The 27,953-nt window shown below is 44.0% G+C and overlaps 1 protein-coding gene across 1 annotated transcript; it reads right to left on the bottom strand.

The window, feature by feature from the left end:
• Positions 1–517: 517 nt before the first annotated feature.
• On the bottom strand, positions 518–26,697 carry OLFML1 (olfactomedin like 1). Its single transcript, XM_025459345.3, is given in 4 exon segments — positions 518–1,665; positions 1,667–2,259; positions 23,522–23,810; positions 26,018–26,697. Coding segments are annotated over 4 exon segments (1,206 nt in total). The 5' UTR covers positions 26,144–26,697; the 3' UTR covers positions 518–1,467.
• Positions 26,698–27,953: the final 1,256 nt, after the last annotated feature.

The following is a 27,953-nucleotide window of genomic DNA, read 5'->3' as shown; positions in this document are numbered from 1 at the left end:
TGTACCCATTAGAACTGTGGATAATTGTGCTGTATACATGGGGTGAGTAATTCATTCTGCCAAAGACCTACTCAAATGCTATGGGTGGAGAGAAATGTCTCTTCATTGCCTATGGTCCCACCCTGAGCTTGGCAGAGTTGGCAAAACAGCTGCAAGCAGACAAAACAAACCCTCTCATGTGACCAACCTGGAAAGACAGAGGCCTCAGCACATGACACAGGCTGGCACCACAGCCTGCACTTGTGACCCACACTAGGCACAATTGGGCAAATGCATGGGAAAGATTTGAAGACGCCCCTCTGGACGAGCACAGCTGTGCTCTGTCACCTGTGCCACTTGGCATGCCTGCTGTGACAGGGAGTCACTTGCCCGCTACCTGGCTTCCATCCAGGTTCCAGAATCTTTCCCAAGGGCCTCAGTGTGCTGGGGAGTGTGCCAGCGAGTCCAAGCATGGGCAGCATTTCCTGAAAGCTTGTCTGCAGAAGGCACGTACACAAATATAACCTGATGGGGCGTATTTGCTTAGTGTCAGTTTTATTGTGTTTCCAGCAAGCAGACAGACACAGGGGAGGGTAAGACAGGATGAAGCTACAGGTGGGATCCTCACCCTTAGGCTGTAGGCTGGTTTTCTGGAGGAAGTAGCTTTTGAAGGGCTTACAGGAAGGTCTTGTGCAGACATGAAAACAGGCTACAGGGGGCAGACCATTATTTTTTAGGATGAGATGCTGAACATAAGGCTGAGTGAACAAACATACATATTCGATGCTTTCTTGGGCAACAGAAAGACCAGGACCTGCAGAATTTTCTAGCCTTATTTTCATTTGGAAGCTTCATTATTCTGAATGGCTCACCTAAACTTGTCATCTCTAAAATGGCAATTATAAAGACTTCTTCCGAACGTCTCAGAGGGTGGCATTAGATGATGTACAGAGGAGCACTTTGTCACTGGCAAGGGGTATTCAAATGTGAGTGGTTTTACTTTCCTCTTATATCTCCTCAGCTTGGTGAAGGAGCAGAACTGGGGGACGTGGAGATTAAACATCAATAGGAAGTGATACTTTAGTTGGGCAGTGAAAAATGGAAGACTAGCAATCGGCACTTGTGCAGGAGGAAAGAGCTTCAGGAAAGGCCAGGGGCCAGGAATATTAGGAGGCGGGGTACATTTTGGCTAACTGTTGGGGGTAGTAAGAAAAGGCTGGACGTAAGCTAGATCAGCATGTGGACAGCCTTGAGAGCTGGGAGATTTGGTTGGGTGTTGGAAGTTGAAAATTTCTGAACAACAGACCATCTAAGCTCTTGGAAGATGACTCAGGCTTAATATCCAGGGAAGGATGCATATGGGAGCCCACTTCTAGCCTCTCTCCCTGAATGTGATCAGGGGATACTGTATTGCAAAGGGGCTGTGGCCTCAGTGTCCCAGAGAGCAGTGTCCACAGCCTTACTGCTCTCTCTCCGTGCTGTCCTGCATTACTCCAGAGGCTGCTTTCTCTTTGTCTGGAGTTTGTAAATGATCTGGTTTCCATCATTCCAGGCATAGAGCTGCTTATCTCTAGGGTTGTAATGGATCATGGAGTGACTTCTTGGCCGCCTGGGGAAGAACAGTTTGGGCAGATCCTCCTCACCAATAGTGCCCAGGGGATCGTAGACACAGGTGATGCGGTGAGAGGCCGTGGCCACCAGGACTATAGACGACATACAGAACCCCACACAAAAGGAAGGAGGCTTCAGCATCCTGGCTTCTGCATGGAGTGTCCCATGAGTGTTCCACTCCCAGTGTGCCAGGTTCAATTTTTGTGAGAACCAAATGGCCATAGATGCCTGGCCCTGAGTGGATGGCCCAGAGCCCATGCTCATCCACAGCCAGGTCTATGTACGTTGATGGGGAGTGCTGGTAGACCAGTCCTCGGCCTGCCCCTCCTGGGAGCAGCATTCTATCTTCCACAGTCCTCTTCTGCAGATTATATTTGATGATCTCGTTGAGAGTCCCTTGGTTGTGAAAAAACAGAAAACCTTTGTGGATCACTTGGCCTGTTCCCTGCCAGGAATGTGTTAGGATTAGCTTCCTCGGGGCTGGCTTGGTGCTATCCTCCATGAATGCCCGTATGTTTGCAAATTCCCACACGGTTTTGTTTCTGGATCCAATTAAAAAATAAACCTTTTGGGAATTGCTGGCAGCATCTTTCATCCAAGAGCCATGTGTGTCCGTAGTCTTCTTCACTATTTTCAGAGACTTAATGCCCATCAACATGTTGTCACAGCCTGGCCAAATGGGAGAAAAAGGAGAGGTACTTTATATACATGAGATGTCTGCTTTTCTCACAGATTACTTCTTAATTTTCTGTTTATTGAAGCAGGGTTGACTTACAATGTTACATCAGTTTCATATGTACAACATACTGATTCAACTTCCCTATACGTTATGCTTGCTCACAAGTGTAGTTACCATCTGTCACCACACAACACTCTGACAATACCATTGACTATATTCCCTATACTCTATCTTTTATCACATTTATTCATTTTGTAACTGGGAGCCTGTGCCTTCCACTGTTCTTCACCCATTTTGCTCCCCGCAACAATGGTTTGTTCCCTATATTTATGGGGTCTCTTTTCTTTTCTTTTCTTTTCTTTTCTTTTCTTTTCTTTTCTTTTTTTTAGATTCCATATGTAAATAAAATCATATGGTGTCTTTCTCTAACTTATTTCACTTAGTATAATACCCTCTAGATCTATCTATGTTGTCACAAATGGCAAGATTGCATTCTTTATGGCAGAGTAACGTTTTATATATACCACATCTTTATCCACTTATCTATTGAAGGACATTTAAGTTGCTTTTATGTTTTGGCAATTATAAATAATGGTGAAATAAACACAGGGATGCATATATCTTTTCAAATTTAGTGTTTTTGTTTCTGTTGGGTAAATAGCCAGTAGTGGAATTACTGGATTATATGTTATTTCTATTTTTAATTTTTTGAGGAACCTCCACGCTGTTTTCCACAGTGGCTACAACAATTTACATTCCCACTAATAGTATACAAGGATTCCTTTTTACTCCACATCCTTGCCAACATTTGTTATTTCTTTTTGATACTAGCCATTCTGAAAGGTATGAGGTGATATCTCTTTGTGGTTTTGATTTGCATTTCCCTGATGATTAGTGATATTGAGCATCTTTTCATGTGTCTGTTCTAACAGATTGCTTTTTTCCTTCTGTGTCTAGAATAAAGTTATCACACATAGATCAATCACAATTTATCGTATGGTTTAAAGAATCAAAGAGCTAAATGAATAAATGGGTTCTTGTTAAGGGAGTTGCTATCCAATTAGAAGAGTCAACATTTCATTCAAATCAGGATTTAAATAGCTATTTGCTGGGTCAGAGACCCTGTTCACCTTCTTGGGGTTGAGACAGCAAGAATCACTTAGGGGCAAAGCTGCCTAGTTCAATTCCATTTGCCAAGATTTTACCAATTATCTACTGTGTACTTAGCTTACAATGTTCCCAGAACCACGCTAAGTAAGTATTGAGGATAAAAAACATAATATCAACCCTAAACCTTGAGGAGATCACTTTCTAGTGAAGGATTCTGGCCCTTAATCCTATTAGAACATTATAACTAATCCATTCCTTTATTTACTCATGAATGCATATATGTAGTCAGCAGACACTGGATCCATACAAAAGGTGAGATACTGAGCTAGGTGTTATGAACTGAGGTGCAAAGGGCTGAGGGGCAATGATGAGTTAAGATTGGTTCTTGCTTTATAGAAACTACAATAGAAAACTTAAAGTGGATTTTTTACAAAAGGGCAGAGGATGGTAATATCATTTGAAGAAGGGGATAACCTACATTTGATTTGATCCTTGAGGGGTGCCATTCTGAGATGGTTGGGAATAGCATTCTTTGCAATTCACAAAACCACATTTGGGAAAGTCCTTCATGACTCCTGTTAGTAAAGTAGTGTAGAATTTAATCCAATAATTGCTGTTGCCTCAAACTAGATGCATAAAAACAAAGTAGTAGATTGAAACCAGCTCTGTGCCTGGAACATTGGGCAGTGGGGTGGGGTTAAGGAATATGGATTTTATTCTACTGGCAGGTAGGGAGCTACTGAAATTTTTGAGCAACAGAGTATCATGGTCAAGATTAATTAAGCAGTCGTGTGTATGATGGATACATAGGAGAGAAACCAAAATCAGGGAAACCAACTAGGAGAGTATGTCTTATATTCTAAACAGGATCATAAGGGTCTGAAATAGGTGGAGGAAGATGAAGTAACAAAAGGGCTTTACATTTCTCTGGCTTCTCTACCTTCATGCAAAAAACCTCCCTTCTTTGTATCTCATGCTATCGACTCCTTCTAGTCTAAATCACTGATAGCTCTCCAGGACACTACCCCATATGCATCAAGAGCCCGGTTACCTCAACCTCTTCAACTCCACAGCACAACGCTTTCAACCTATTCTAGCAACCCCCTCCCACACCCATATTCTGGATCCCTGCCCCCCATCCCCTGGAACTGCTCCCTATTAGAAATGGAAAACTCTACTCTCCTACCCTCTGCAACAATTCCTTACTCTTCCATTTCTCACATTTTTATTCTTACCGACTCTGCTCTTCCATTTCCTCATGCCCTCCAGTCCCTTGACCTCTGCTTTCTCCCAGGCTATCAGCTTCTGTTCCTATCTAGCCTGGACTACTGCAATACCTCTCTCACCAGCGCCCTCACCCACCACCCCCTTGTTATTCCACAGTTACCCACTCTACAAAAACCCCTGGTTCTGGGTGAGTTCAAATATCTGGCTCCGTCCCAGAGTGTGTGGTAGAGAAACTCTCTCAAAAATGTGTCATTACACATTAGGGATCTCCAACTTCAGCTGAGCACTAAGTACCATACCGCTCTCTCCATGGTTAGGCCCCCATCTGCCACATAGCAGGTGTCTTAAATCTGCACCCCCACCACATACACACACACTACCTCATCAGTCCGTACATTAATAACAGACTAACTCCTTTGAAAAAATAAACACCATTAGACATGAAGTCCCTCCATTTCCTGTCCCTCACTATAAACTTTTCTTAAGTTGTTCCTACTCTTGCTACCCTCCCACACATCTTAGAAGAGGCACATCATTCCTCTTGTCCAAGACTAATACATTCACTTGTGCTCTGATCTCACTCTTTTCTGGCTTTTTTTAAGTTTTTTTTTTTTTTCATTTATTCATGAGAAACACACAGAGAGAGGCAGAGACATAGGCAGAGGGAGAAGCAGGCCCCCACAGGGATCACTACCTGAGCCAAAGGCAGACGCTCAACCACTGAGCCACCCAGGTGCCCCCTTTCCTGGCTTCTCGACTCTCTAGGTGAATTGCAACCATTCTATTATTTATCTTTAATTTCTCCTTCACTGCTAGTTCCCTCGCTTGTAAACACCCTGCCTATATTCAAAAACAATTCTCCCTCAATTAGACACCATCCTCTAGCTATTTCACTCTATCATTTTATGTAGTTCTTCCTCCAGAATAGTCTATGCTCTCTTGGTCTATTTCTTCACCTCTCATCTTTCACTTCACAATAACTTCACAGAAAATACCCTTCGTAACATCACCAAGGACTTCCCAACTGAAACTCGGACCTTTATGTTCATATCCTACTTCATCTCCCCACAGCATGACAGTCTTGATCAATTTCTCTTTCTTGAAGATTTCTTTTTTTTTTAAGATTTCTTTTTTTTTTTAAGATTTTTTTTTTATTCATTCATGAGAGACACAGAAAGGCAGAGACAAAGGCAGAGGGAGAAGCAGGCTCCCTGCAGGATCCTCCAGTACCCCAGGATCATGACCTGAGCCAAAGGCAGATGCTCAACCACTGAACCACCGAGGAGTCCCTCTTTCTTGAAGATTTCATTTCCCTTGATCTTTGTGTCACTACTGTCGTTGTGTGTGCCTCCTACTTGTTTCTTCCCTACTTATAGCAGAGACAGTATCTGTGTTCATCAAATGCCATTTCATTTTCCTCTTCCCTACTTGTATATTCGCACCTTTCTTTGCAGTTAGGCTGTACCCACTGATCTGTCTTCTGTCCACTGAGATCTAGACAGACATGGTGGAAGCCACTTCCACGGGCCCTCAAATACACTATCTTCCATGAGATGACCTTAGTATCTTGGAATTCTCATGGGGTCCATGGTAAAGAGGGATATGGGCCAAGATGAAATTAGTTCTACTGGTCATTTCAGGAAAGGTGGGTCACCAGTTCTAGTGAGGAACTCGTTGTTGGGGCTGCCCTGTTAGTCTGTTGTGAGGTAAGCAGTGTCATGGGGGTGGGGAGTGGTGGCTTATTTGAAGCATAAGGAATCCTGTGGGTATCCCTGAAATCCTGCCAAGGTCTGTATGGGAACCATATGGGCCTCTCTCAGTGACTGCTGGAGTGTGTGGTGGTGGGGTGCCAGGCATTTAACACTCTCCCCAGGAGCACTGAGCTCTGTGTGTTTCCCTCAAGGCTTTGCAAAGGCTTTGCTATAAGAAGCTGGATGGGCCAGTGGGTTGTCATTTTCTTCCTAATAGATGCTTGGGTTCTTCAGGCCAAATGAGGACTCTCTAGAGTCAGAGGACAGGAAACAGGGTAAAGGAAGAGAAACTGGACACAAAGAGGAGAGGTGCACAGCCTGAGAAGTTCCAGAAGTTCCAGAAGTTTTGAGGTAAGCAAGCATTTTAGCAAACTGCTTGTTAATGACAGCTGTTTGGATAGAATTCTATCGCAGTTCCTTCATCAATTCATCATCTACTATTACCATACCTTCTTTTCTCTCCTCAAAGCCTCCATCATACCTTCCTCACTCCCATATGAAGGTCTCGACTCTTATTTCACTGAGAAAATAGAAGCCAGTCGAGAACTGCATCATCTCCTGCCAGCATTACTGTAGTAATTTCCCACAGGGAGGCCATACGTCCATCCTTGACTCCTGTACTGCATTCCACATAACAGCCAAAGTGATCTTTTCAAAATATCAGTCAGATCATATCACATGTCTGCTCAAAACTCACCAGTGACTTTCCATCTTACTAAGAGTACAGTTCAAGTCTTTACCTTCCAGGCAGGTGAGCTGTCCTCATGTGGCTTCTCTGGCCTTACAATACTCCCACCCTCTTCATTTCATTCAGTCACACTGGCCTTCCTGCTATTCCTCAAATTGTGCCAAGCACACCCCTGCCTCAGAAATTTGTCACTTTTTCATCCTTCTGCTCGGGAACCATCTTTCCCAGATATGTACACGGCTTCCTCCCTCACTTCCATTAGGCCTGTTCTCAAATATTCCCTAATCATTAAGGCCTTTTCTGACCACTCTACAAAAAATGGCAACCCTCTTCTCCAGGTCCCCATAACCCCCTTACCCTAGTTCATTTTTCTCCATAGTGCTTATTATCTTCTCTCTGACATCCTATAAATGCATCTGTTAACATATTTACTGCTTGACTCCCCTCAGTGGAATGTAAATGTCATGAGAGCATGAGCTTTTTTTATCCATTTCATTCACTGCTGTATATCTTGCCCCTAAGATAGAAAATGTCACACAGTAGGCTAGTATTTACTAAATGAATGAATGAATGAATGAATGAGTTTTCCAACCACCAAATCTAATAACCAATTGTATCTGAACCCATATTCTCTGTCTTGTCTCCTGTTCCCTTTATTTTTGTGGTAGATTTCATCCTCTCTAACTTACTCAAGGACTTAGCCTCAATAGTCTCTCCCTACCTACTGGACTCTTCCCCTTGGTAAACATATAGAACTTTCTAGTGGGGCCCCATTTCTCTCTTCCATTTTTTAATGAAACTCTTCGGTGAGGAGTTTCCTCACCTCCAATTATGTCCTAAGCTGCTCTAATCAGGCCTCAGGCCTTCCCTGGTCTAAACTCCTCTGCTTATTCCACAGAATCAGTTCTTGTCAAGGTCACCAACAGCCTTCATGTGGCCGAATCCAAGGGTCAATTCTTAGTCTTATGTCCTAATCAACTTCTCAGCAAAATTGGATTACTTAATCACTACTTCCCCTTGAAAGTCTTTTCTCTGGTTTCTGGAACACCCCTCCTTTTGTTTGTCCTCCCGTCTTTCTGGATTTTTTTTCTTGGGATCCATTATTGGTTCTTTTTCCTCTCTCACTTAAGGAGTAAGTGCTCTGTCCTCACATCTCAGCTCTGAGCCACCTCATTCTATCTTATGGCTTTCAGAGCCACCTCATTCAGCTTCATTCTGATGGCTCTGCATACATGTAAATTCTAACTAATGATGAATTCTGAATTTGCCTCTGGAATGACATCCTATCTAGATGTCTACTTAGTCCCAAACTCACTTATCCAACTGCCTGCTCGATGTCCCTACTTGGACATCTTTAAACTTAACCTGTTCAATGCAGAACTCTTGCTTCCCCCCCCCCCAAAAAAAAACCTCTCTCTCTCCCTACTTTTCCCATCTTAAGCAAAAAACATCAACCAAATTTCTTACCTAGAAGCCATTCTTAACTCCTTTCTCCCCATCTCCCCACTACTGGCAAGTTCAGATATTAAAACTAACCTTTAAATGATGTTATACTTAAATTAAAATGCTCAAATATGTCTCTCTCCTCTTTTTCTCACCACTCATCCCTGTACTCCCTGAATCCTCCCCTTTTGCCTAGACCACTTCAGTGGTCTCCAACTTGTCTCCCCAATTTTATTCTTGCTTACCTACAATATGTTTTCCATGATGCAGGGGATGTGATCTTTTTAAAACCATGAATTATATGGCTGACCATTAAACCCATTCTCCTATCACTCTTGGAATAAAATCATAACCTCTTACCCCATCCTAAATACCTAAATGATATGGCAGCTGCCTGTCTATGGGACTTTATTCTCTACTCTCCCTCTTGTTCACTGTGTTGTGATTATGCTGGCTTTCTTGCTATTCTAGGAGCATGTCAAGTTTGTGCCTAATAACTCCTGCAGTTGTAATTCTTTCTGCCTTTGTACTCATTTCCCTGATCCTCCCACAGTCTGCTCCTCTCAGCCTTCAAAAATCAGTTTCAATATCATCTCCCTAAAGGGCTTCCTATGACGACTGCATCTAAATTTAAAATGGTCTAATACAACATCTTTCTTATTTCCTTGAGATCACTTGTCATATTCTGTAATTATGTCATCTGTTTTATTTTCTAGCTTATTGTCCTTTTCTCCCACTAGACTATAAGCTCCACAGAAGTAGGGCTTTTGTCTTCATGTTTACTATTGTACCCTACTGCCTACTAACTCAGTGCTTTGTGGGTTCAGTAAATATCTGTTGAATTAATGAAGAAAAGAGCTTAATTCAAACAGATGTTTTTCTAGGGCCTATACAGTATTGTGCATCTGGAGTTCTGACAACAGGCCGGTCTTAAATAAATAATAATTTGTAAAGTATTTTAAAGCTTTTAAGATACTTTAAGATCCATGATTTCATTTAAAAATCTGACACAAGGTGCTGGTCAAAGAACATATGGCAGGAGTGGGGATGGGGATCAAAATTAGCTGGGAGGAGCTGAGCTCCCAAAACTCAGTCTTTTACATTGTCACGTCATCATCGGCTGCTCCCAAATGCCCAGGGGCCTTGGGGCCTTGCCTGGTCCTCAGCGTGGCCAAGGGAGGCACTAGAAAAGTCTGTCAGCCATCAGTTGCCACCATGTCCCCCTGTAGACATGCTTTATAAAAATTGGATTGTTTCCAATGTTTCCAAGGATTGTTTCTTCGTGGCCTCTGGGTCCACTTCATCCTGGCTGGCCTGGTTATAGTCCCCCCTTGCTGCGAGGGATATGTTCCAAGACCCCCAGTGGATGCCTAGAACTGTGGAAATACACACACACACACACACACACACACACACACACACACATAAATGTTTTTCCTGTATATTATACATGCAAAGCTATGATAAAGTATAATTTATAAATTAGGCACAGTAAGAGATTAACAACAACTAATAATAGAACAATTATAGCAATACACTATAATGAAAGTTCTGTGAACGTGGTCTCCTTCTCTCTCAAAAGTACCTGAACTGTGCTGTCTTCACCCCTCTTGTCGTCACTAAAAGTGTGAAAGCGAAACCACAGACAAGGGGTGATTAATGTATAGGAAGCTAACCCCTAGGGACAACAGAGAAGCCTGGGCTAACTGCAAATCTTATGCACTGCAGGAACAGCTAAGGGAAGGACACCCCCACCCCCGCCAGGCTGAGAGGAAGAGAAAGGACTATGAGGGGGTCCTCTGGGCTATACCTTTTCTCTGCTTCTCAAGCTGAGAGTGTCTCCTGTGCACCCTCTGCTCTTCCCACACTCTCTGGTGATCACAGAGGATGAACAAATGAGGGTTTAAGCTCATCGGTGTCTTTTTTTTTTTTTTTTAATAGATGCCTTTAATAGGGAAGAGGAGGGGTCCATGGACCACTAGAGAAGCTCAGAGATTGTTTGCAATTGAAGAACAAGCACAAAGGCTTGAGAAATTAATAAATATCTACAGATACATATAATTTGCTTTGCACAGTAGCAAGCACTTTATTCACATCATCTTGCAATAAGTGCTTATAATAAGCCTAAGTGGTCCACATTTTAATCTCCATTTTCCAAATGAAAAGAAAAGAGTTGGACAAGTTACTTGGAAGGTCACAGGGCTATGGGTCCTCTGAGCTCAGTGTGAACCCAGAGGCAGGGCAAGCCAGGAAATCTCCAGCCAACCCCCGGGGACATGCCCATCCCTCCAGAAGGAGAGTCTGTGGCTTACAGCACAGCTACAGAGGGGGACTGTGTCTAAGAACAAGGCACATTCAACATCTCACAAGGGAGAAAATGTTCATTTAATATACAGCAGAAACTAGTACAATCATTCTCCTTTCTCCTTCTACTCCTCCTACTACATGCGAATCCTTAGAGAAATAGCAAAACAAGAGAGTGTTGATAGATGGTTTTGATTAGGGAGAGACAGTCCTGAGAATACAGAAATACAGAAAACACAGAATTTCCCCTTGTGCTGTCCTTCCTTTGTAGAGGAAACTTGGGACTGGGAGTCAGAGACCTGAATGGTCTGAACCCTGTCTCTGGTTCTCTGTGTGTTTCCCCACAAGTCCCTTGGTCAATCTGCCCTTAGTCCTAAAATGGGGGGTTTCGGTTGGATGTTCTCTATATTTTTTTCAGGACTGAGAGTCTATAATTTTAGAAATTCTTCTTTTGGAATTTGGAGAAAATATACTTTTAGTGTGTTTGTAAAAGGGTAAGAGAACTGCCTGCTGTGCTTCTCTTGAGCAAGAGATAATTAGCAGGAGAAAAAAGGTTGAGGAAGGAAATAAATTTAAAACCTTTGAGTTCAGCCAAGATGCAAATTATTTAACAGAATCAATGGCGAGCAAGGTTCCACCTGCAAACCAGAGAATGCAAATCTGTGGTTTTTCCTTGGGACACAATTGCAGACAAGCAATTAGGCTAGGATTTGGCCTAAGGCCTCACAGTGACTTCATATACAAATATCACTTATTTGAATTTTTTAAATACCTTTCCCCTTATTTAACATAACACTCTCTCCAGATCTGGTGAGACTTGTCCCTCTACAGGGGAGTGACTCAACTCTCCTCTAGTTATGTCTCAGAAACATAGATCTGGATGTTGATGTTGAGGAGTGGGAAAGAGAGATCACAGGGAAACAGGTAGAGTCTAGAAGTACAATCCAGATCAGAGATATCCAAATAATGATGGGCATGGGAAAATTAGTATGGATTCGAGAAATAGGAAAAGAGGGGTCAAGTCTTAGCCACTGGTTAGATGGGAGGAGCCTTGAGGGATGGGGGTGATGGAATATGGAGGGATAGACACAGAGAGGGAGCTTCTGGGTTTGCTTGGGAAAAAGAGGAATGAAATATATTTTTTAAAAACCCTCCTGTAAAACCATGAGTATTTTAAAATAAAAACAAAACAAAACAAAAATGAGTATTTTGACTGCTTCTTGAAATTCTGTGCTACAGGGATCCCTGGGAGGCGCAGTGGTTTAGCGCCTGCCTTTGGCCCAGGGCGCAATCCTGGAGACCCGGGATCGAATCCACGTCGGGCTCCCGGTGCATGGAGCCTGCTTCTCCCTCTGCCTATGTCTCTGCCTCTCTCTCTCCCTCTCTGTGACTATCATAAATAAAAAAAAATAAAAAAAAAAAAAGAAATTCTGTGCTACAAAACTTGACTCTTTCAACAACCTGGATTGTATTCATGTTAATAAACATTAGTCAATACCTATCGAGTGACAGGTATAATGTCCGGCTCCGGAATGATAAAGGTGGAGCTCTTAGATGAGCAATTAATTACAAAAGCTTTGAGCAAATATAATGAAATTGTCAGTGTAGACTTAATTTGTTGAAATTGGGGCTTCACTGTTAGAAATTAGGGCTGTTTCATGCTTTCTGCCCACAGAATAAATTTCAAAGATCTCAGTATGGCATTCACGGTCCTTCGCCGACCTCCTCTAGGCGCTGCCCTACTCCACTGGGCTGGTCACTCGTCACCAACTTGCCATGACCTCTTACAAGTTTTAGACTTTTCCCATTTTATTCCTTAGCTCACTGTCACTAACTTGGAATACATCTACGAATCCTTCAAAACAAAATTCTCTGGCTCCTGCAGAGTAATCTGTTGCTCCTTCTTGCGTGTGCACAAAGCATTCAGTGCAGATCTCTTCCAGAATGTTATCTTGCTGAATCAGAATTGCTTACTCACTCTGTTTTCCTGTAACTACTCGGATGGGGGGTGGGTCTTATTTCTGTTGTTTTGCTTTGTTTTGTTTTTTAAAAGATTTTGTTTATTTATTCATGAGAGACACAGAGAGAGAGAGGCAGAGACACAGGCAGAGGGAGAAGCAGGCTCCATGCAGGGAGCCCGATGTGGGCCTCGATCCCAGGACTCCAGGATCATGCCCTGGGTTGAAGGCAGGCGCGCTCAACCGCTGAGCCACTCGGGTGTCCCTTATATCTGGTTTTATCCAGAGCGCCTGGGACCCACTATGTATATCCTTCCTATTTAATCTCATTGCTTACTGTCTACAAACTCAAGGATCAATTTGATTTGGAGAAGACAGTATTTGCCAGTGTTCAAACTTCTATCCCCGTTCATGCTCTGCCAGCTTAGAAATTGGATGGATTTAAATAGCAAGAGGTAGGTGCGGGCATTCGCAGGTGCTCTTTCACCCTCTTGAGTGCCTGAGTAGATGGATGGCAGGAAAGCAAGAAGGTTGGCTTGTGTGAAATGGTGCTCGGTGAGCCATAGGAGAATTTCGCTTTGCAGGAGGGTGCATCCAGGGCTTTGAAAGGGTGGTGCACACTAGGTGCTCTGTATGTTGGTTTTGGTGAGTCATAGAGAAATCTTTAGTAAATCTACTCTAGGAGTTGTCCCAGGTTCCCAGCATTAAATTCAAAGTATTTCATAGTCCCCACTAAGGTGCCCTGACATCTTCCCCTTATCAGTGATTAACAGTAGCTTGTGAGAAAGAAAACAGATTTGCTATATGGCTGGTTGCTTGCATGGCTCTGTTCCTCAACATCAAATTGAGAACTACACAGAAGCGCATGGAGGCCTGGAAGATGTGTGAGTGTGAGTGTGAGTATAAGTGTGAGTCAGGCCGGCTCCTTCCATGGGGTCCCTACAGCTAGAATCCAGCACAGCCTACTGCTTTCAGATGTTTCCTTTGGGCACTGGCCAGCTGCCCTAACTTCCACACCTCATCTGATTTTCTTCCGTGGGATTTATTATCCTCTATCTGACATGTTTTAAATTTATCTGTTTAATGTATTATTTTGGGGGGCGCCTGGGTGGCTCAGCGGTTGAGGATCTGCCTTCGGCTCAGGGCCTGATCCTGGAGTAGGGGATTGAGTCCTGCATCAGGCTCCCCACATGGAGCCTGCTTCTCCCTCTGCCTATGTCTCTGCCTCTCTCTGTGTGTCTCTCATGAATAAATAAATAAAAATATTTTAAAAATAAATGTATCTGTTAACATTATTTATTGTTTGACTCCCTTCAATAGAATGTAAACCCTACCAGGGCAGGGCTTTGTCTAATCTCTCTTTTTTTTTAACTGCTGTATGTCCTGTCTTAAAATAGCATCTGGCATATATTACAATCTTTCTATTTTAATTTTGAATGTGGTAAATATTGATAGTTGTAACTTATATCAAGAAAAATTTTTGGGATCCTGAATAATTTCTAGAAATGTAAAGGGTTCCCGAAGCTAGAAGTTTGAGAATGCTGTCCTAGAGGCGCCACGCCATCAACACTCATGGGAAGTGAGGCACTGAAGTGGGTATCCTCTGAGGAATTTCTGACCAAACAACTCCATTTTGAATCAATTATCTGACTGTTGCAACATTTAAGCATTCCGAGATTATAATTATGAACTTTTTGTTTTTGTTTATTTTTCATTTAAAAACTGAGCTGGTTTTTGTGGTGGGCTTTTTTTTTTTTTTTTCATAGTGTTTTTTGTTTGTTTTCTTCCTGTAATCCTATTCTTACCAAACTAAAAGGGATAGAAATGTTCTCAATTTCTAGGCGTGGTACTCCCATTCTCCCATTTGCCTGGTTAGGAAACAGAGTCATTTTGACATTGTGCCACCGATTCTTCCTGTGAATCTCACTTCATCTTGTTCTCACCATCCTGTCTCAAAGTCCAGAACCTGCTCTCTTGAACTTGAACTTTGCAGCAGCCTCAAAACCATCAGCTACACACTAATGCCTGATTTACTGATTCCAGTAGAAATTTGCATTTGTAAAAACTGATCTTGTTTAATGCCTGTTTACAGGAGCATTAAGATCAAAAATCTTTTTAGATGCTGTCAAAGGTTCTAGTGGAAGGGTAGGCTCTAGAGCCAGACTTGGAACTTGCTTTGGCCGAAAGAATTGGGTACAAGTGACCAGATCTTAGTGTGCTTGTGCCTCCTCTCTCAGAGGTCTGCCTCCATCACCGCCCAGGTTCACCTCCTGAAGGATCAGGGACCATGTGGAGGAGATCCAAGCCATGGCAGCTGAGATCATCCTCAACCAGGCATCCCTCAGGCCATGTGCCCCTGGGACCCCAGCCAAGAGCACCCACCCCAGCCCAGGTCTGCCCAGCTGCCCTGCAGACTCCTGAGAAATAACCAATGATTATTGGTTTAACCCACGAAGTCACAGCATTGCATTATTGTGGCAACAGATAACTAAGCTGGGCTCTGGCTGTTAGCCTGGCTTTGTTTAGATGGCTTCCCTGCTTGGCTGTAGCTTTTTGAGGATGAGGATGTTACCCTGGTCAATTCCATAGCTAATGCCTCACAGATAGAATGGGGTGAGGGCACGGTGAGCAGAAGGAGGCTGAGATGAATCTGGTGTGTCTGGGGGGGGGGGCACATTCCTGAATGTAACAGGAGTATGGGAGGCAGATGGGACTGCATGAAACACTGCACCATAGTTTCTTCATCTGACAAGAAGTCACAATGGTATCTACCTGGCGGGGTTGTTGTAGGCTTTGGACAACATAACAGACAAGAGGCCTTAATGCAGTCTTTGGCAAGTAGTTGCCCCCACTTTCTAATAAACTATTCCTCAAGGTCAGAAAATATCGATTTCAATTCTGTTCCAAGCACTGTGATAGACTTGGAGAAGATAGCATGAATAATGCAGGGGCGCATGAACCCTATTTAGTGTGTTCAGAATAGCACATCAGACACAGCACAGAGCAGTGGGTGGATGGGGACAGGCAGTAGAGACATAAGGTGAGGCTTGAAGTTCATGTGTTCAGCCATTGACGTGTTATCTCCCTTTACAGAAAGGTAAATAGGGTAAATATAGTGCAGACGATAGTCATAGTTTTTATCAGCAGGTGTTACTTTCGTGGAAAGTGACAAAATACTTAAAGCTAGGTTGAGGTCAGGTTGTAAAGGGCTTTCTTTATGCTATTTTATGGGGTTTGCTTTACCCTATAAGTTGTGGTTACTGTCAAGGTTGCTAAAGCAATGATGCAGTAACTCTAGCAGGCTAAGCCCGGTGACCATACAGGACAGAGCCCTGGAACGGGCAGAGCGTGGTGGCAGGAAGCTCGGTGAGCAGGCTCCGGCAATAATCAGGACAAGAGACGAGGAGAGAACAGTGCCCATGGAAAGAACACAAGAAGGCTTTGCAGAAAAAAAAGGGTCTACTGGCTTTGGTGACTGGTCAGATGAGGGCCAAAGAGACCTTTCCGAGGTTTCTAGCACAGGGAAGTGTGTGTGGAACTCCTCTGCTGAGAAAATCTTGGTGGTGGCGGGGAGGGGGGTGGTTGAAGAGGAGTGTTTTAGTTCTAAAAGTAAACGAAGGAAAGGCAGGGAATTAAAAACCAAGGAGGTGGGGGAAGAAAACTGACCCTTCTCAGGGTTTAAAAAAATGATTTCAAGTAATCTGTGAGTAGGAATCATCATCAAACAGTGACCAAGAGGACTGTCTCGGTCCTCAGGTGTGCCCCACAAGGAGATCACAGGCCAGCTGGGCCTCCTGGGTGCAGGCACTGACACAGAGGCCTCCTACCCCGAGTGCCTCCTGGACGGCCCTGGAGATGGCCACCCGGCTCCCATTCCCCCTCCTGCGCACACCCGCCCTCCCCACTGCCCTGTGGCGGGAATGACCTTCCCCAACCTCCCTGGGAGCCCTGACGCACCCATGCTTGCCACTCTTGAGCACAGCAGCACAATGAGAGAGGCCAGAATGTGTAGGAGGCAGCTTCCCCCTCCCCCCAGTCTGCGGCCCAACTCTGGCATCTATTAGCCAGGAGACCCTGGGCAGCTGGGTCATGCTCTCAGTGCCTCGATTTCCTCACAGATAGAATGGGGATAACTGTAATAGGTACACATAGGGCTGTGTGAGAATCGGATGATATAATACAGTAAGATAGATACATACTTAAAGACGACTCAGCACATAATAAGCACTCAATAAACAGCAGCTCCTAGGAGTCGCATTACTGTCATTCCCGAAGCCTGAAAGCATGAGCCGGCTTAGCACAGAGGAAGCCCCCTTCCAGTTCTTCCACCTGCTCTCCGTGAGGGCCTCTCTGCTCCCACAGGCTGTTCCACTTGCTTGAAGCAGCCTCTCTACTCTACTCTCCATTTAATCTGTTCTTTTCCATTATGAAAACTCAGCTTGAGGGTTACTTTCCAGATTCCACATCCCTCCCCTGCCACCAGCTCCACAGCAGCCCTGACCATACTTCACTCTTAATGGCAGCCCCTTGTCCTTCAGTGAGAGTGGGCAGCGCTCTGGCTGTTAGCCTGGCTTTGTTTAGATGGCTTCCCCGCTTGGCTGTAGCTTTTTGAGGACAAGGATGTTACCTTGGTCAATGTTCCATAGCTAACGCCTGGCACAAGGCCCAACATATACACCTGGAACTCAGGAGACATTTGCTGAACTAGTGAGCAAATGAATGAGTTAGAGAGAGAATGAATGGGTGTTCCCTCTACCTAGAGCCAAAAGCCACCAGCAACAACAACTCTGGGATCTTCTATCAGTATCTGTAGTGATGGGACTGGAGGTATTCTCCTAGACGGCAGGCCTTCCACATAAATAAACAAAAGAAGTAGTGTGTATATAGGTCTTTCCGGACCCAGCACACCCACCTCTGGGGACTCTGCAGGGGACAGGACAGGATAAGCTCTGCATAGTCTTCTGGTACTGCTGGCCCCATGATGTAGCAATTTCTGGGTAGAGAATGTGTGTGTGCACACCTGCACATATATACTCTCTCTCTCCTGCCGTTACACTTGCATGTATACTCTCAATCCCCTCCCTTATGGAAAATTAATTATTGCAAATTAGATCTTTTAATGCTTTGTGCCACTTGTCACAAACTAGTGGACTTTCCTTGGGAGTTGACTCACAGAGATGTTTTCTTTGGCTTCCAGTGGGTTTATTGCTTTTTGTGTGTGTGGGTTTTTTTTTTTTTTTTTTTTTTTTTTTTTTGCTTTTAATGGCTTTGAATATGGGCCAGGCACATTTATAATATCTGAATGGATCCCACAGGTATTTAAATGTGCAGCAATAGACTTTCTTTTTGAAGCCTGATCTAACAAAAGATAGAAGTTATTTAATGCACAAGTCAGAGGGTTACTTGAGGTCACCTATGTGCACCCTTGCAATAAAAGGAGGGGGCATGAAACGGGAAAGAAAATCAAGTCTGCGATAATGGCTTGTTTTGACTGCCTTGAGAATTTTTCTTCATAAGCTGCATACAAATAAAAAGAGGTTAATACTCTTATCCACACAAGAACACAGCCTGTGGAATCTGAGAAAACCTGTTAGTTGGATAAATTCAGTCTGGGTGTCTGAGGCAGCATGCTTTGCCATAAGTTGCCAAGTGCAATGCAAAATTTTTTTACTAATAACAGAGTGCCAAAGATTCCAAATGACTTTTATATATATGTCAGATTATGTACCAGTACTTTCACTCACTGCATTCTAAATTGTGTGAATGTGTGTCTGTGTGTATGTGTGAGTGTGTGTGGTGTGCGTGTGAAAGAGATGGGGAGTGAGGGAGAAAAGAGCAGAATGTGTGTGTCAGAGTTAAAAAGATTTAAGAATTTGACCTAACTGCAGGACATCCGTGGGATTGCAGTCCTCATGTGAATGTCATTTGGGGATTGTCTCTAAATAAAGGGTAAAGACTTGAGAGCAGCTCTATAGGAAATGGCTTCATTATAGGGTGATTCTATCTTATTTATCATCCCCAGTATCTAACCCTTTCTAGTTGAGAAATATCCCAGGAGTAAATGCACACCAACCATATTTTTTAAGTAGGCTCCATGCTCAGCATGGAGCCAATGTAGGGCCCAGTGTGGGGCTTGAATTTATGACCCTGAGATCAAGACCTGAGCTGAAATCGGGAGTTGTATGCCTAACCAGGTGCTCCGAATGCAAACCATTTAGACTGATGTCAGAATTTTCTTGAAGTCTCTTGAGACACAAGGTTGAATCTCCCAAGGAATTTGCACCATTCTCTCCCTTTAGTGTTTCTAAGAAACTCTCTTTGTAAGACAGCATGTATGTATGAAAGGAAATACTGTGACGTGACGATCCCTCCCTGGCCCATAACCCCCAGGTGTTTGCCCACACAATAGTGCTGACTTGAGTCTTAAGGGTTTTAGTAGGAGTTCTGTAGCTGGCTCAGTCCCCACTGGCCAAGGATAGAATACAGGAAGATCAGAGCCTTGTAGGAAGAAGGTAGGTACAGGCAATTAGTACCAGATGGGCCTAGCAGACTAGAGCACGAGGTAGGCAGAGTTCCAAGATTCCCTCCCCTGGTGTAGATGCCCTGCACAATCCCCTCCCCAGCAACACCTGTGAATATGACAGGATAGCATCTGTGATTTGGTTACATCACAAGACAAAGGTGAAGGGACTTTGCAAATATAATTAAGGTCTCAAGCCAGCTGGTTCTGAGCTAATCCAAAAGAAAGTTATTATGGGTGGGCCTGACATACATCAGATACAAATTCTTTTTTTTTTTTTTTTAAGATTTTATTTATTCATTGAGGAGAGAGAGAGAGAGAAAGAGAGAGAGAGAGAGAGAGCAGGCTTTCCATGGAGCAGGGAGCCAGATTCGGAATTTGATCCCAGGACCCCAGGATTATGACCTGAGCCAAAGGCAGACATTTAACCAACTGAGCTACCTAGGTGCCCCAAGATACAAATTCTTAAGAAGGACTTGGTACTTCCTGAAGAGAGACGTTCCCCTTCTGGCCTTGAAGAAGCAACAACCACATTGTGAGCTGCCGATGTAGACGGGCAGCTCTAGAAGCTGAGGGCCTCAGTCTTACAGCCATGAGAAAGTTAATCCTGCCAACAACCTTAGTGCGCTTGGAAGAGGACCCTGAGACCAAAGGGTCCAGTTAAGCTGTGCCTGGGCTCCTGACCCACAGACACTCCAAAATAATAAACATGTATTGTCGTAAACTGCTAAATCTGTAGTAGTTTGTTACTTGGCATTAGAAACCTAAGATAGATACAGTTACTAACAGAAATAGCCGAAGGAAAAAAAAAAAAGTGTGGAATAGGCACATATACAAAATACAGAAAAGCCTATTCTTGAGGAGAGAACCTCTGAAAATAATAGATCTATACTAATCACATCATTATGATTGTTTACAGGTTTGTCTTCCCCTGAACTAAGCCCTGAGGGGACTCTGCTGTCAGTATTTCTACTATAGGCCATTTTTACAGCCTCCTCCATTGGGCTGTGCTGACCCAGACTCTGTGAATACAGAAATGAAGCTGTCCATATGTTCATCGCCCAGTCGAGGAGCAAATACACACAGATATATGTGGTTGAGAGTATTAATGGTTCCCTGGAGGATTTAGTGAGATACTTTGGGAGCCCTAGAAGCCAATCTGCCTGGCAGGAGAGCTTCACTGAAAAAAATATATATAATTTATATGACTAAATATATATTAATTGCAAGTGCATGTAGGTAAATTACGGGAGAAGCAACAGCTGAAAATCAACTTGGGTCACTTCATAAAGGGCCTTCCCCATATAAAAAGCCAAGAGATTTGAATGGAATTTTTGCTGTTGATAATTGATAGAGAGCAGAAAAAACAATTCTACACAGAGGTGTAATCTAATTTATTTGGTGTTGTGGGGAGGTCTGTGTGACAGCAGATAGGAAGCAAGATCAGAGGCAAGGAGAGCAGTAAGAAAGCCAGAGCGGGGCGTAGACATGACGTGCTCACCCCTCTATCCCTACTGTAGAGCACAGGGCCCATCCAGGAGGAGAAGGCCAAAAGTGTTTGTTGAACCTTAAACCAAAGAGTCATCAAATGAGAGCTCCAGAGGTGATAGGCAAGAAAGTAGCAATCTCTGAGAAGTTGAAAATTTTCACTCACCATGGAGCTGGGAGAGGAACTATTTCAGGCCTCCAGTGTCCAAGGAATGAGGGAGAGGATAAGGAGTTGAAAAATCAGTAAGTTCAAAATCAGGATGTCTGCTGAGCTCTAGCTGGAGAGGACAGGGCCGACCCCAAGGCCTGAGGAGCTGAGCGAGTCCAGGGACCAGGAGTAGGTCAGGGATCTAACTGAGCACCACTGTTTAGGGCTGGAGTCCTTCCTGACCCCTGGCATGAAAGTTCGGGCACATTCTAGCTCAGGCCACACTGGTACCCAAGCTTTCCCATCAGATTTTTATGCAGCCTCTGTTCATCCTCTGTGGGATCACACTTACCCTTTTTCTCCTTCTTTCACTATGTGCTAACCCCTCTTTGGTCCCTGGTGGTTCATCTCAAGACAATGTCAGCACCAAAGAAAATCATTTACTTATTCAACCAACTTGGTCCATTGCTTCGTATTTTAGATAGACACCCTCCTCTGTCTTCTGCCTCAGCATTAAGATGTTCCCTTTTCTGTCAAAACCTAATAACCCCTCTGTGTTGACAATCCCTCCCTCCACCTATTTGTTCATTTCCTCCCTTAGTTATTCACTGACAAATATACACCGGCCCTAGACACTATTCTAGGCACTGGGACACAGCATTGAGCATAAAATGCAGGATCCAAGCTCTCATAGAGCTGACCTTCTAGAAGGAGAGGCAGAAAATAAGCAGTGAGCAAATAAGTGAACTACAAGACTTCAGAGTATTAAGTACTCCGAAAAAAAATAGTAGAGTAATAATTGCCCTGGGTTTCTTATCTCAAGATATTTTTTTTAAGATTTTATTTATTTATTCATCAGAGACACAGAGAGGGTGGGGGGAAGAGACACAGGCAGAGGGAGAAGCAGGCTCCATGCAGGGAGCCCAATGCGGGACTCAATGCTGGGACTCCAGGATCATGCCCTGGGCCGAAGGCAGGCACTAAACCGCTGAGCCACCCAGGGATCCCCCTATCTCAACATATTTGAGAACAACTACCCAAAGACCTAAGCCAAAAATCTGGAAAGTGTCCTGGACTTATCCTTCTCACTCATTTTTCACTTTCGATTATCAGACACCAAGCCATGGGATTCCAACTCTCAATGGCTCTCAAATCCATCTGGCCTTCTCCATCTCAATGACGCTTAATGCAGACACAATCGGTTGTCCTCAAATTACTGCAGTAGCCCCTAAATGGTCTTTCTTGAGTCTGGCCCTCTTCCTACATGTAGTGCCCCTGACGAAAATCACTGGGTGGTTCTCTCTCATTTTTCCAATCAAATTCAACTCCCTTCGCTTTACATGAGGGTCTTTTATTATCTGGGTCCTGCTGAACCCTTGAGTCTTGTTTCTTTTTCTTTTTTTTTTTTTTTCAATGATAGTCACACAGAGAGAGAGAGGCAGAGACATAGGCAGAGGGAGAAGCAGGCTCCATGCACCCGTAGCCCGACGCGGGATTCAATCCCAGGTCTCCAGGATCGCGCCCTGGGCCAAAGGCAGGCGCTAAACCACTGCGCCACCCAGGGATCCCTTGAGTCTTGTTTCTTGATCCCCAAATGCACCTGCCCAACAGAGCTTCCACTCAGCCACACCTGCAGATCTTCGTGCTCATGTGTTATGTACTCTCACGCCCTCTGGAGGTTGTGCCTGCACCCCACGTGCCCTCTGCTCATTCTTCACTAACGCTTTGTTCAAAACTCAGATCAAGCATCACCTCACTTTGAAACACCCTTCTTATAATGCCCCATGGAGTTCTTATTAGGATTACATGGAGAAGATGTATGAAATCTTTAGCACAACACCGGCAATCAGCTTTTATCTTATTTCCCTGATGGAGTTTCTCACATTTGGGTCAGACATAATTAACATGTAATTAAGGTTTTCCTATTTGCAGTGAAACCACCTCAGAATGCAGACACTGAGCTGGGCAACTCGTCTCCCTCATTGTTTTCATAAAATGGACAGGAAAATTTCTTTCCTATTTATGTTTTTCTTGCTTGATACTTGTTATCATAATTCGAGTTCCTAACCATTATTCTTAATGGCCTGGAAGTGATTTGAATGGGATCACAAGGCTGAAGACAAATCCCTTAGATATCACCATCCTGACAACACACACAGTACTAATTCACTGCAGTTCCCAGTTCCCAGCCTGAGGGTTGGCCAATGCCATCTAAAATTTCAGACTGTTTCTCGGCACATTTGTGGCCGCTGCTGACTGCCAGGGCACTGTGAGAATCCACCAACCTTCCATTCTCTCTGGAAGGATCTGGGACAACACACCTCTTCCAAACCAAGGTCTATCTGAAAATGCCCTTCCTGGGCTGACCCCTCACACTGAAGCTCTGACCTTCTATTGGGCCTTTAGGAACTCTCTGTGCAATGAAAAGCTGCTTTCTGAGGATGACTTTTCCTGCAGACACCTGTTCGCTGCTAAGGTTTCCCTCCCAGCACCTGCACCCAAAAACCACACATCTGGTTCTTAACTCTCATACTTGGCCAGACCCCTATCTGTGCTGAGTCTGTGTCTCTGAGTGTGAGTCCCTAGAAGAGCTGCCAAAGACACAGTTCTCTTACTTGAATTCAGCAGATTCCGGATCTTCTTCTCCTCTTCGGCCTCTTGGATGAGCTTTTCTGTCAGGGTCTTGTCCTCTGATTCCACACACACATCAGCTTCTCTCAGGTACTCTAGGTAGTCGATCTCCCGTTGGGCACGTTCGACTCTCAGGACCAGGTTAGTCACTGCACTCTTATACTCACTCGTGTAGGTTTGACATCTTCCCAGCATAGCGGATATGTTTTTCGAGAACTCTCGGAAGTCTTGAATGTATGCCCTCGTGGCTTGGGTGCATTTTTCCAGTCCTTGCTTCAGTCAGAAAATACATTCTCAAATTATTGCTAGTTATGTAAATCAGCCAAGTAATATAAATAGCTATCATTCACTGAAAAAGATTTTTAAAATACAAATAATCATGATGGGGGAAAAATAAAAATCACCCATAATCCCATAATCACCCATAATGATTTGTTAGCGAATCAGTTTTTAAAAGTTTCCATGCATTTCATCATATATATGAATACATATTTTAAAATGCGATTTTACTATATGTAGGTTTTGTGACATATTTTCACTTGCTGATCTACCGTGAACATATTTCAGTACTAATTAATAGATAGCTACACAATAATTTTAACGATCTAGAATTCCATTGACTTGATGTCCTATTATTTATTCTATTAGATTCTTTTGATGGATATTTGTGGGCTTTTCAAATTTTTGCCATTCGAACAACTCTGAAAAAAATCTTTGTATTTACATCTTCGTGTACTTATCTGGCTTTATTCTAGGGTAGATTTCCAGAAGTAAGTTCCATCCCTAGCACCTGGCTCAGGTCCTAGCACATAGTACTTAATATTTACTGAAAGAAAGAATAAAATGAATGAAGAATGGAAATGGGGTGGCCAGGTTTAAGAGGATGTATACTTAAAGCTCATTTGTCAGTCAATCAAAATGCTCCCCACAAAAGTTGCAAAAATTTAGACTACAAATAGCAGTACGTAAGACTGTTCACTTTGAAGGAAAAGAAAGATGGAGAGGTAGAGAAAGAGGGAAAAAGTAAGAGGGAGAGAGGGAGAGAAAGAGAGAAGCTACCTAAATATATTCTTTTATTTCTTCCTTATCCCTCGGACACAAATGCTTCAGGGTGAGGACTATATTGGTTTGTTTCTAAGTGTCCACACTGGCCATCAGGGACCACCACCTGGAACTTAACTTACCCTCCAGGTCATGACCAGGATGGGAAGATCTATACAAACCACACCCCTATCTTTTTCAATTCCACATTCATAGCCATCAGAGTATTTGTCTATACTTTATACCCTTGTCTGCAGATCAACTTTTCAGTTACTGAGGAAAACCTGCAGGGAAATGCATGGTGCTAATCCCAGGGTAAATTGGTGCTAAATGCAGAGGGACTATGGTTGAGTGTAATTCTAGCACTTTCTAGGAGGCGTGCTGGGGAGGAGCTATCTGAGGAGAGGGCAAGTAAGGCAGCAGCAAAAGGCTACTGGCCTCGGAAGATCGCATCCCCTGCCCCCAGGCCTCAGCTTGTTGGACTGGACAACTTTAGGAAATGCATTCGGGTTGCTCTTTGGAATTATTTTATTTAACTAGATGACCAAATAATTTGGACTTCAAATATATTTATATTGTTCAAGAACATATAGAAAATAAATATTGGTGATAAGAGTGTCTTTGAAAAGGTGTTTTTGGAAGAAGATGAATAATTTACCAAAATTTAACTGGTACAAAAGCAAAGCAATGAAGTATGAAATAATGGCTAGGAGTATGTCAAAGACTAAGGCAGAGGGTTACATTTGTTCCTGGAAGCCTGTCTGTGCCGAAAAAATGTTGGATTTTGTAAATTGTAAACAAGGGGCAGCTTCAACGCATGGAGAAGCAACCCGAGCACTTTCTCTCTATTTAACACGGCTTAAATCTACTCATTTCTAAACCCTGTGCAGTGCAGCAAAGAAGCTAAGATGTAGCTTTTTGGTAGAACATCATGACTTGTTACAGTGGCCTCATGTTCCATCATAAAAAGACAAAAAGAAAAGCTTAAATCTGCTATCATCCTGATATGGTAAAACATGAATAAAAACTGACCCAAATTTTTAGTTTTTCTATTTTAAAAATTGAAATTATTGAATAAGAACAACAATTTGGACATTTACCACCATGCCAGGTAATGGTTCTAAGTATGGATTAATTTTTTAAATCTTCAGAATAGCCATAGGTCAATTCTATTATCATCCCCATTTTACAGATGAGAAAAATTGCTAGATCAGAGCACGGAGTGAAGTCCTGCTCAAGGCTGGGGAGTGGTACAGCCTGGACTCTGGAGTTGGTGCTCCGAGCCACTAGACTATGCGAATGTTCACGCGTTATGTTGGCACAGTATTTCTCAATTACTATGTGGGGAACGTGTATCCCAGTAGATAGGGAAGCAGAGGTGAGATAAGGTGACTTCTGGGAGGGATGTTCCCCGGATCAGGTGCACAGATGCCACCTACCTCCAAGACTTGAAAGCGTTGGTAGATGTAGTGCACCATGGCCGGGTCCTGGGCACACTGTGGTGGGGGCAGAAGAGCTGCCAGGAACAGAACCAGGAAAGCAGAAGCTCGCCGAAGGGCCATCATTGTCCTGCAAACCACCCAGGAGTGGAATCTCCTGAGCTGTGCTCTCTAAGAAAACTCAAGGGTCCAGGTGGTGGTCTCCTGCTTTCTATCCACTGCTGGGAAAATCCTCTAAAAACAGCCAGGGAGCAAAGCCTGCTTGTTTTTCCACCAGATGCGTGATCTCACTTTGCAAGCTGGTGATCAAGTCCAGCTGTTGGCAAGCCCGTCCCTGGAGGCCTTGCAGGTCGACTTGGGCTAGAGAGGTCCTTGGGTCCATCTGTTACCATCACCCTTCACACACGCTGATCCTCTCCAGGCTAGTGGCTGCACCCTCTTGCAGGCCTGGGTGAATGTGCATTGGGGTGGGGGTGAGGGTGGGGAGGGCTTCCCCCCTTTCCTTGGCTCTTTGCGTTTTCTGCTTTCCTCCTCCCTGGTGGACTTTGCAGTCCAATCACAGGCTGACCCAACACAAACCACCCCCAACTTCTTGGAGTTGGACTCTCAGATTAGTTTCTGGCAAAAATTCCCAGGATCCTTTTCCCAGAAGTCCTTTTGGGAGACCCCACCCCTCCTCCAGACTCTCTGCATTCCTGTAGCTCTTAAAGGCACAGCAAGGAAAATGAAAGCTTGGCTACACCCCTGTCTCTGAATAGCCAGTGTACAGGGCTGACTGTCCCTTGGGGAGAGAGGTACAATGTGCCACAGGCCTGGCTGTCCCAGGGCTGACAGCTGAAAAATCTGGAGGACGGAGATTAGAGGAGTTCTATTAAGAGGCACAACAATAGCTATCCATACAGTGATGCTCCCAGAGCCAAGCCATCAGGACATGGAACTCCTTTTGTAAGGAAGTCCTTGAGCTTTTGCAATCTCTTGAAGCTGAATCCTCTTCCTGTAGCTACAGGCCAGCAGTTCATAATTCCTGCAGGCCTTGGTACATCCCTAGGGCAAAGTGGTAAAATCTTCCTTTTTTTTTTTTTTTTTTGCTTTGCTATCCAGGGCCTTTAATGATCTCAATCTCTCCTTCCATGCTTCCATGGGTGGGTCCAACATACCCATGGTTCTTTCTCAATCATCTACCAAAGAGGGGACATGGGAAGAACTCTGGCCAGGAGTCAGACGATCTGGGTTTGCACTTGGTCCCTGCAAGAGAATTTTCCAGGGTGTATTTGCAAGTCCCTGTCCCCTTTAGATGAATGTTCCTCTCTATCTGTCTTCCACATGACCTTGGCCCCTAACTGTCCCTCCCCTCTCGCTTGGTAAAGTCACAAGCAATGGCTCCTTATCTTTAAGGTTAATTCTTCCTATTTCCAAAAACTGTTTTTGAACCATTTCCCAAAGGAGGTGAACTTCGGCTGACCCCTCCTCCTAAATGCTCAGAAACAACACTGCGCCACTCAGCCTCCTTCCCCAAGTGAGAACATTCTTGCAGAAACTCCTTGTGCCCAGCATCTTGGAACCAATCTTACGCTGGAGGAGCTCTAGTAGATTCTATTCACGAATGCCTCCGGTCCTAACACTGAGACTGTGAACTCAGTTGGGTAAGGTCCAGTGGAAGTAGAATTCTGATTGTATGACAACTAACTTTTGGGGGGCGGTGTTGTGGGAAAACTTTTTCTTGGTTTTCTGTAGCATCTTTACATTATTTTCACAATGAAGCACACATTCAATACTAATGAAGTCGAAGGAATTCTGGTGAGTAGGTGAGAAGGCAGTGGGAGGCCATGGCTATTGCGTGAAGTCCCCAGGCTGTGCCCAGCGTGGCTGCTGCCCTGCTGTCTCCACGGTGGGCTCCAGAGAGTGGGCCTGGGAGCCCCTCAGTCCCACCTGGCAG

This window comes from Canis lupus, chromosome 21 (genome assembly GCF_003254725.2).
Source record: "Canis lupus dingo isolate Sandy chromosome 21, ASM325472v2, whole genome shotgun sequence".
In the NCBI taxonomy this organism is placed as follows: Eukaryota; Metazoa; Chordata; class Mammalia; order Carnivora; family Canidae; genus Canis; species Canis lupus.
The sequence above is the reverse complement of the archived record's forward strand: the minus strand, read 5'-3'. Positions and strand labels throughout refer to the sequence as shown.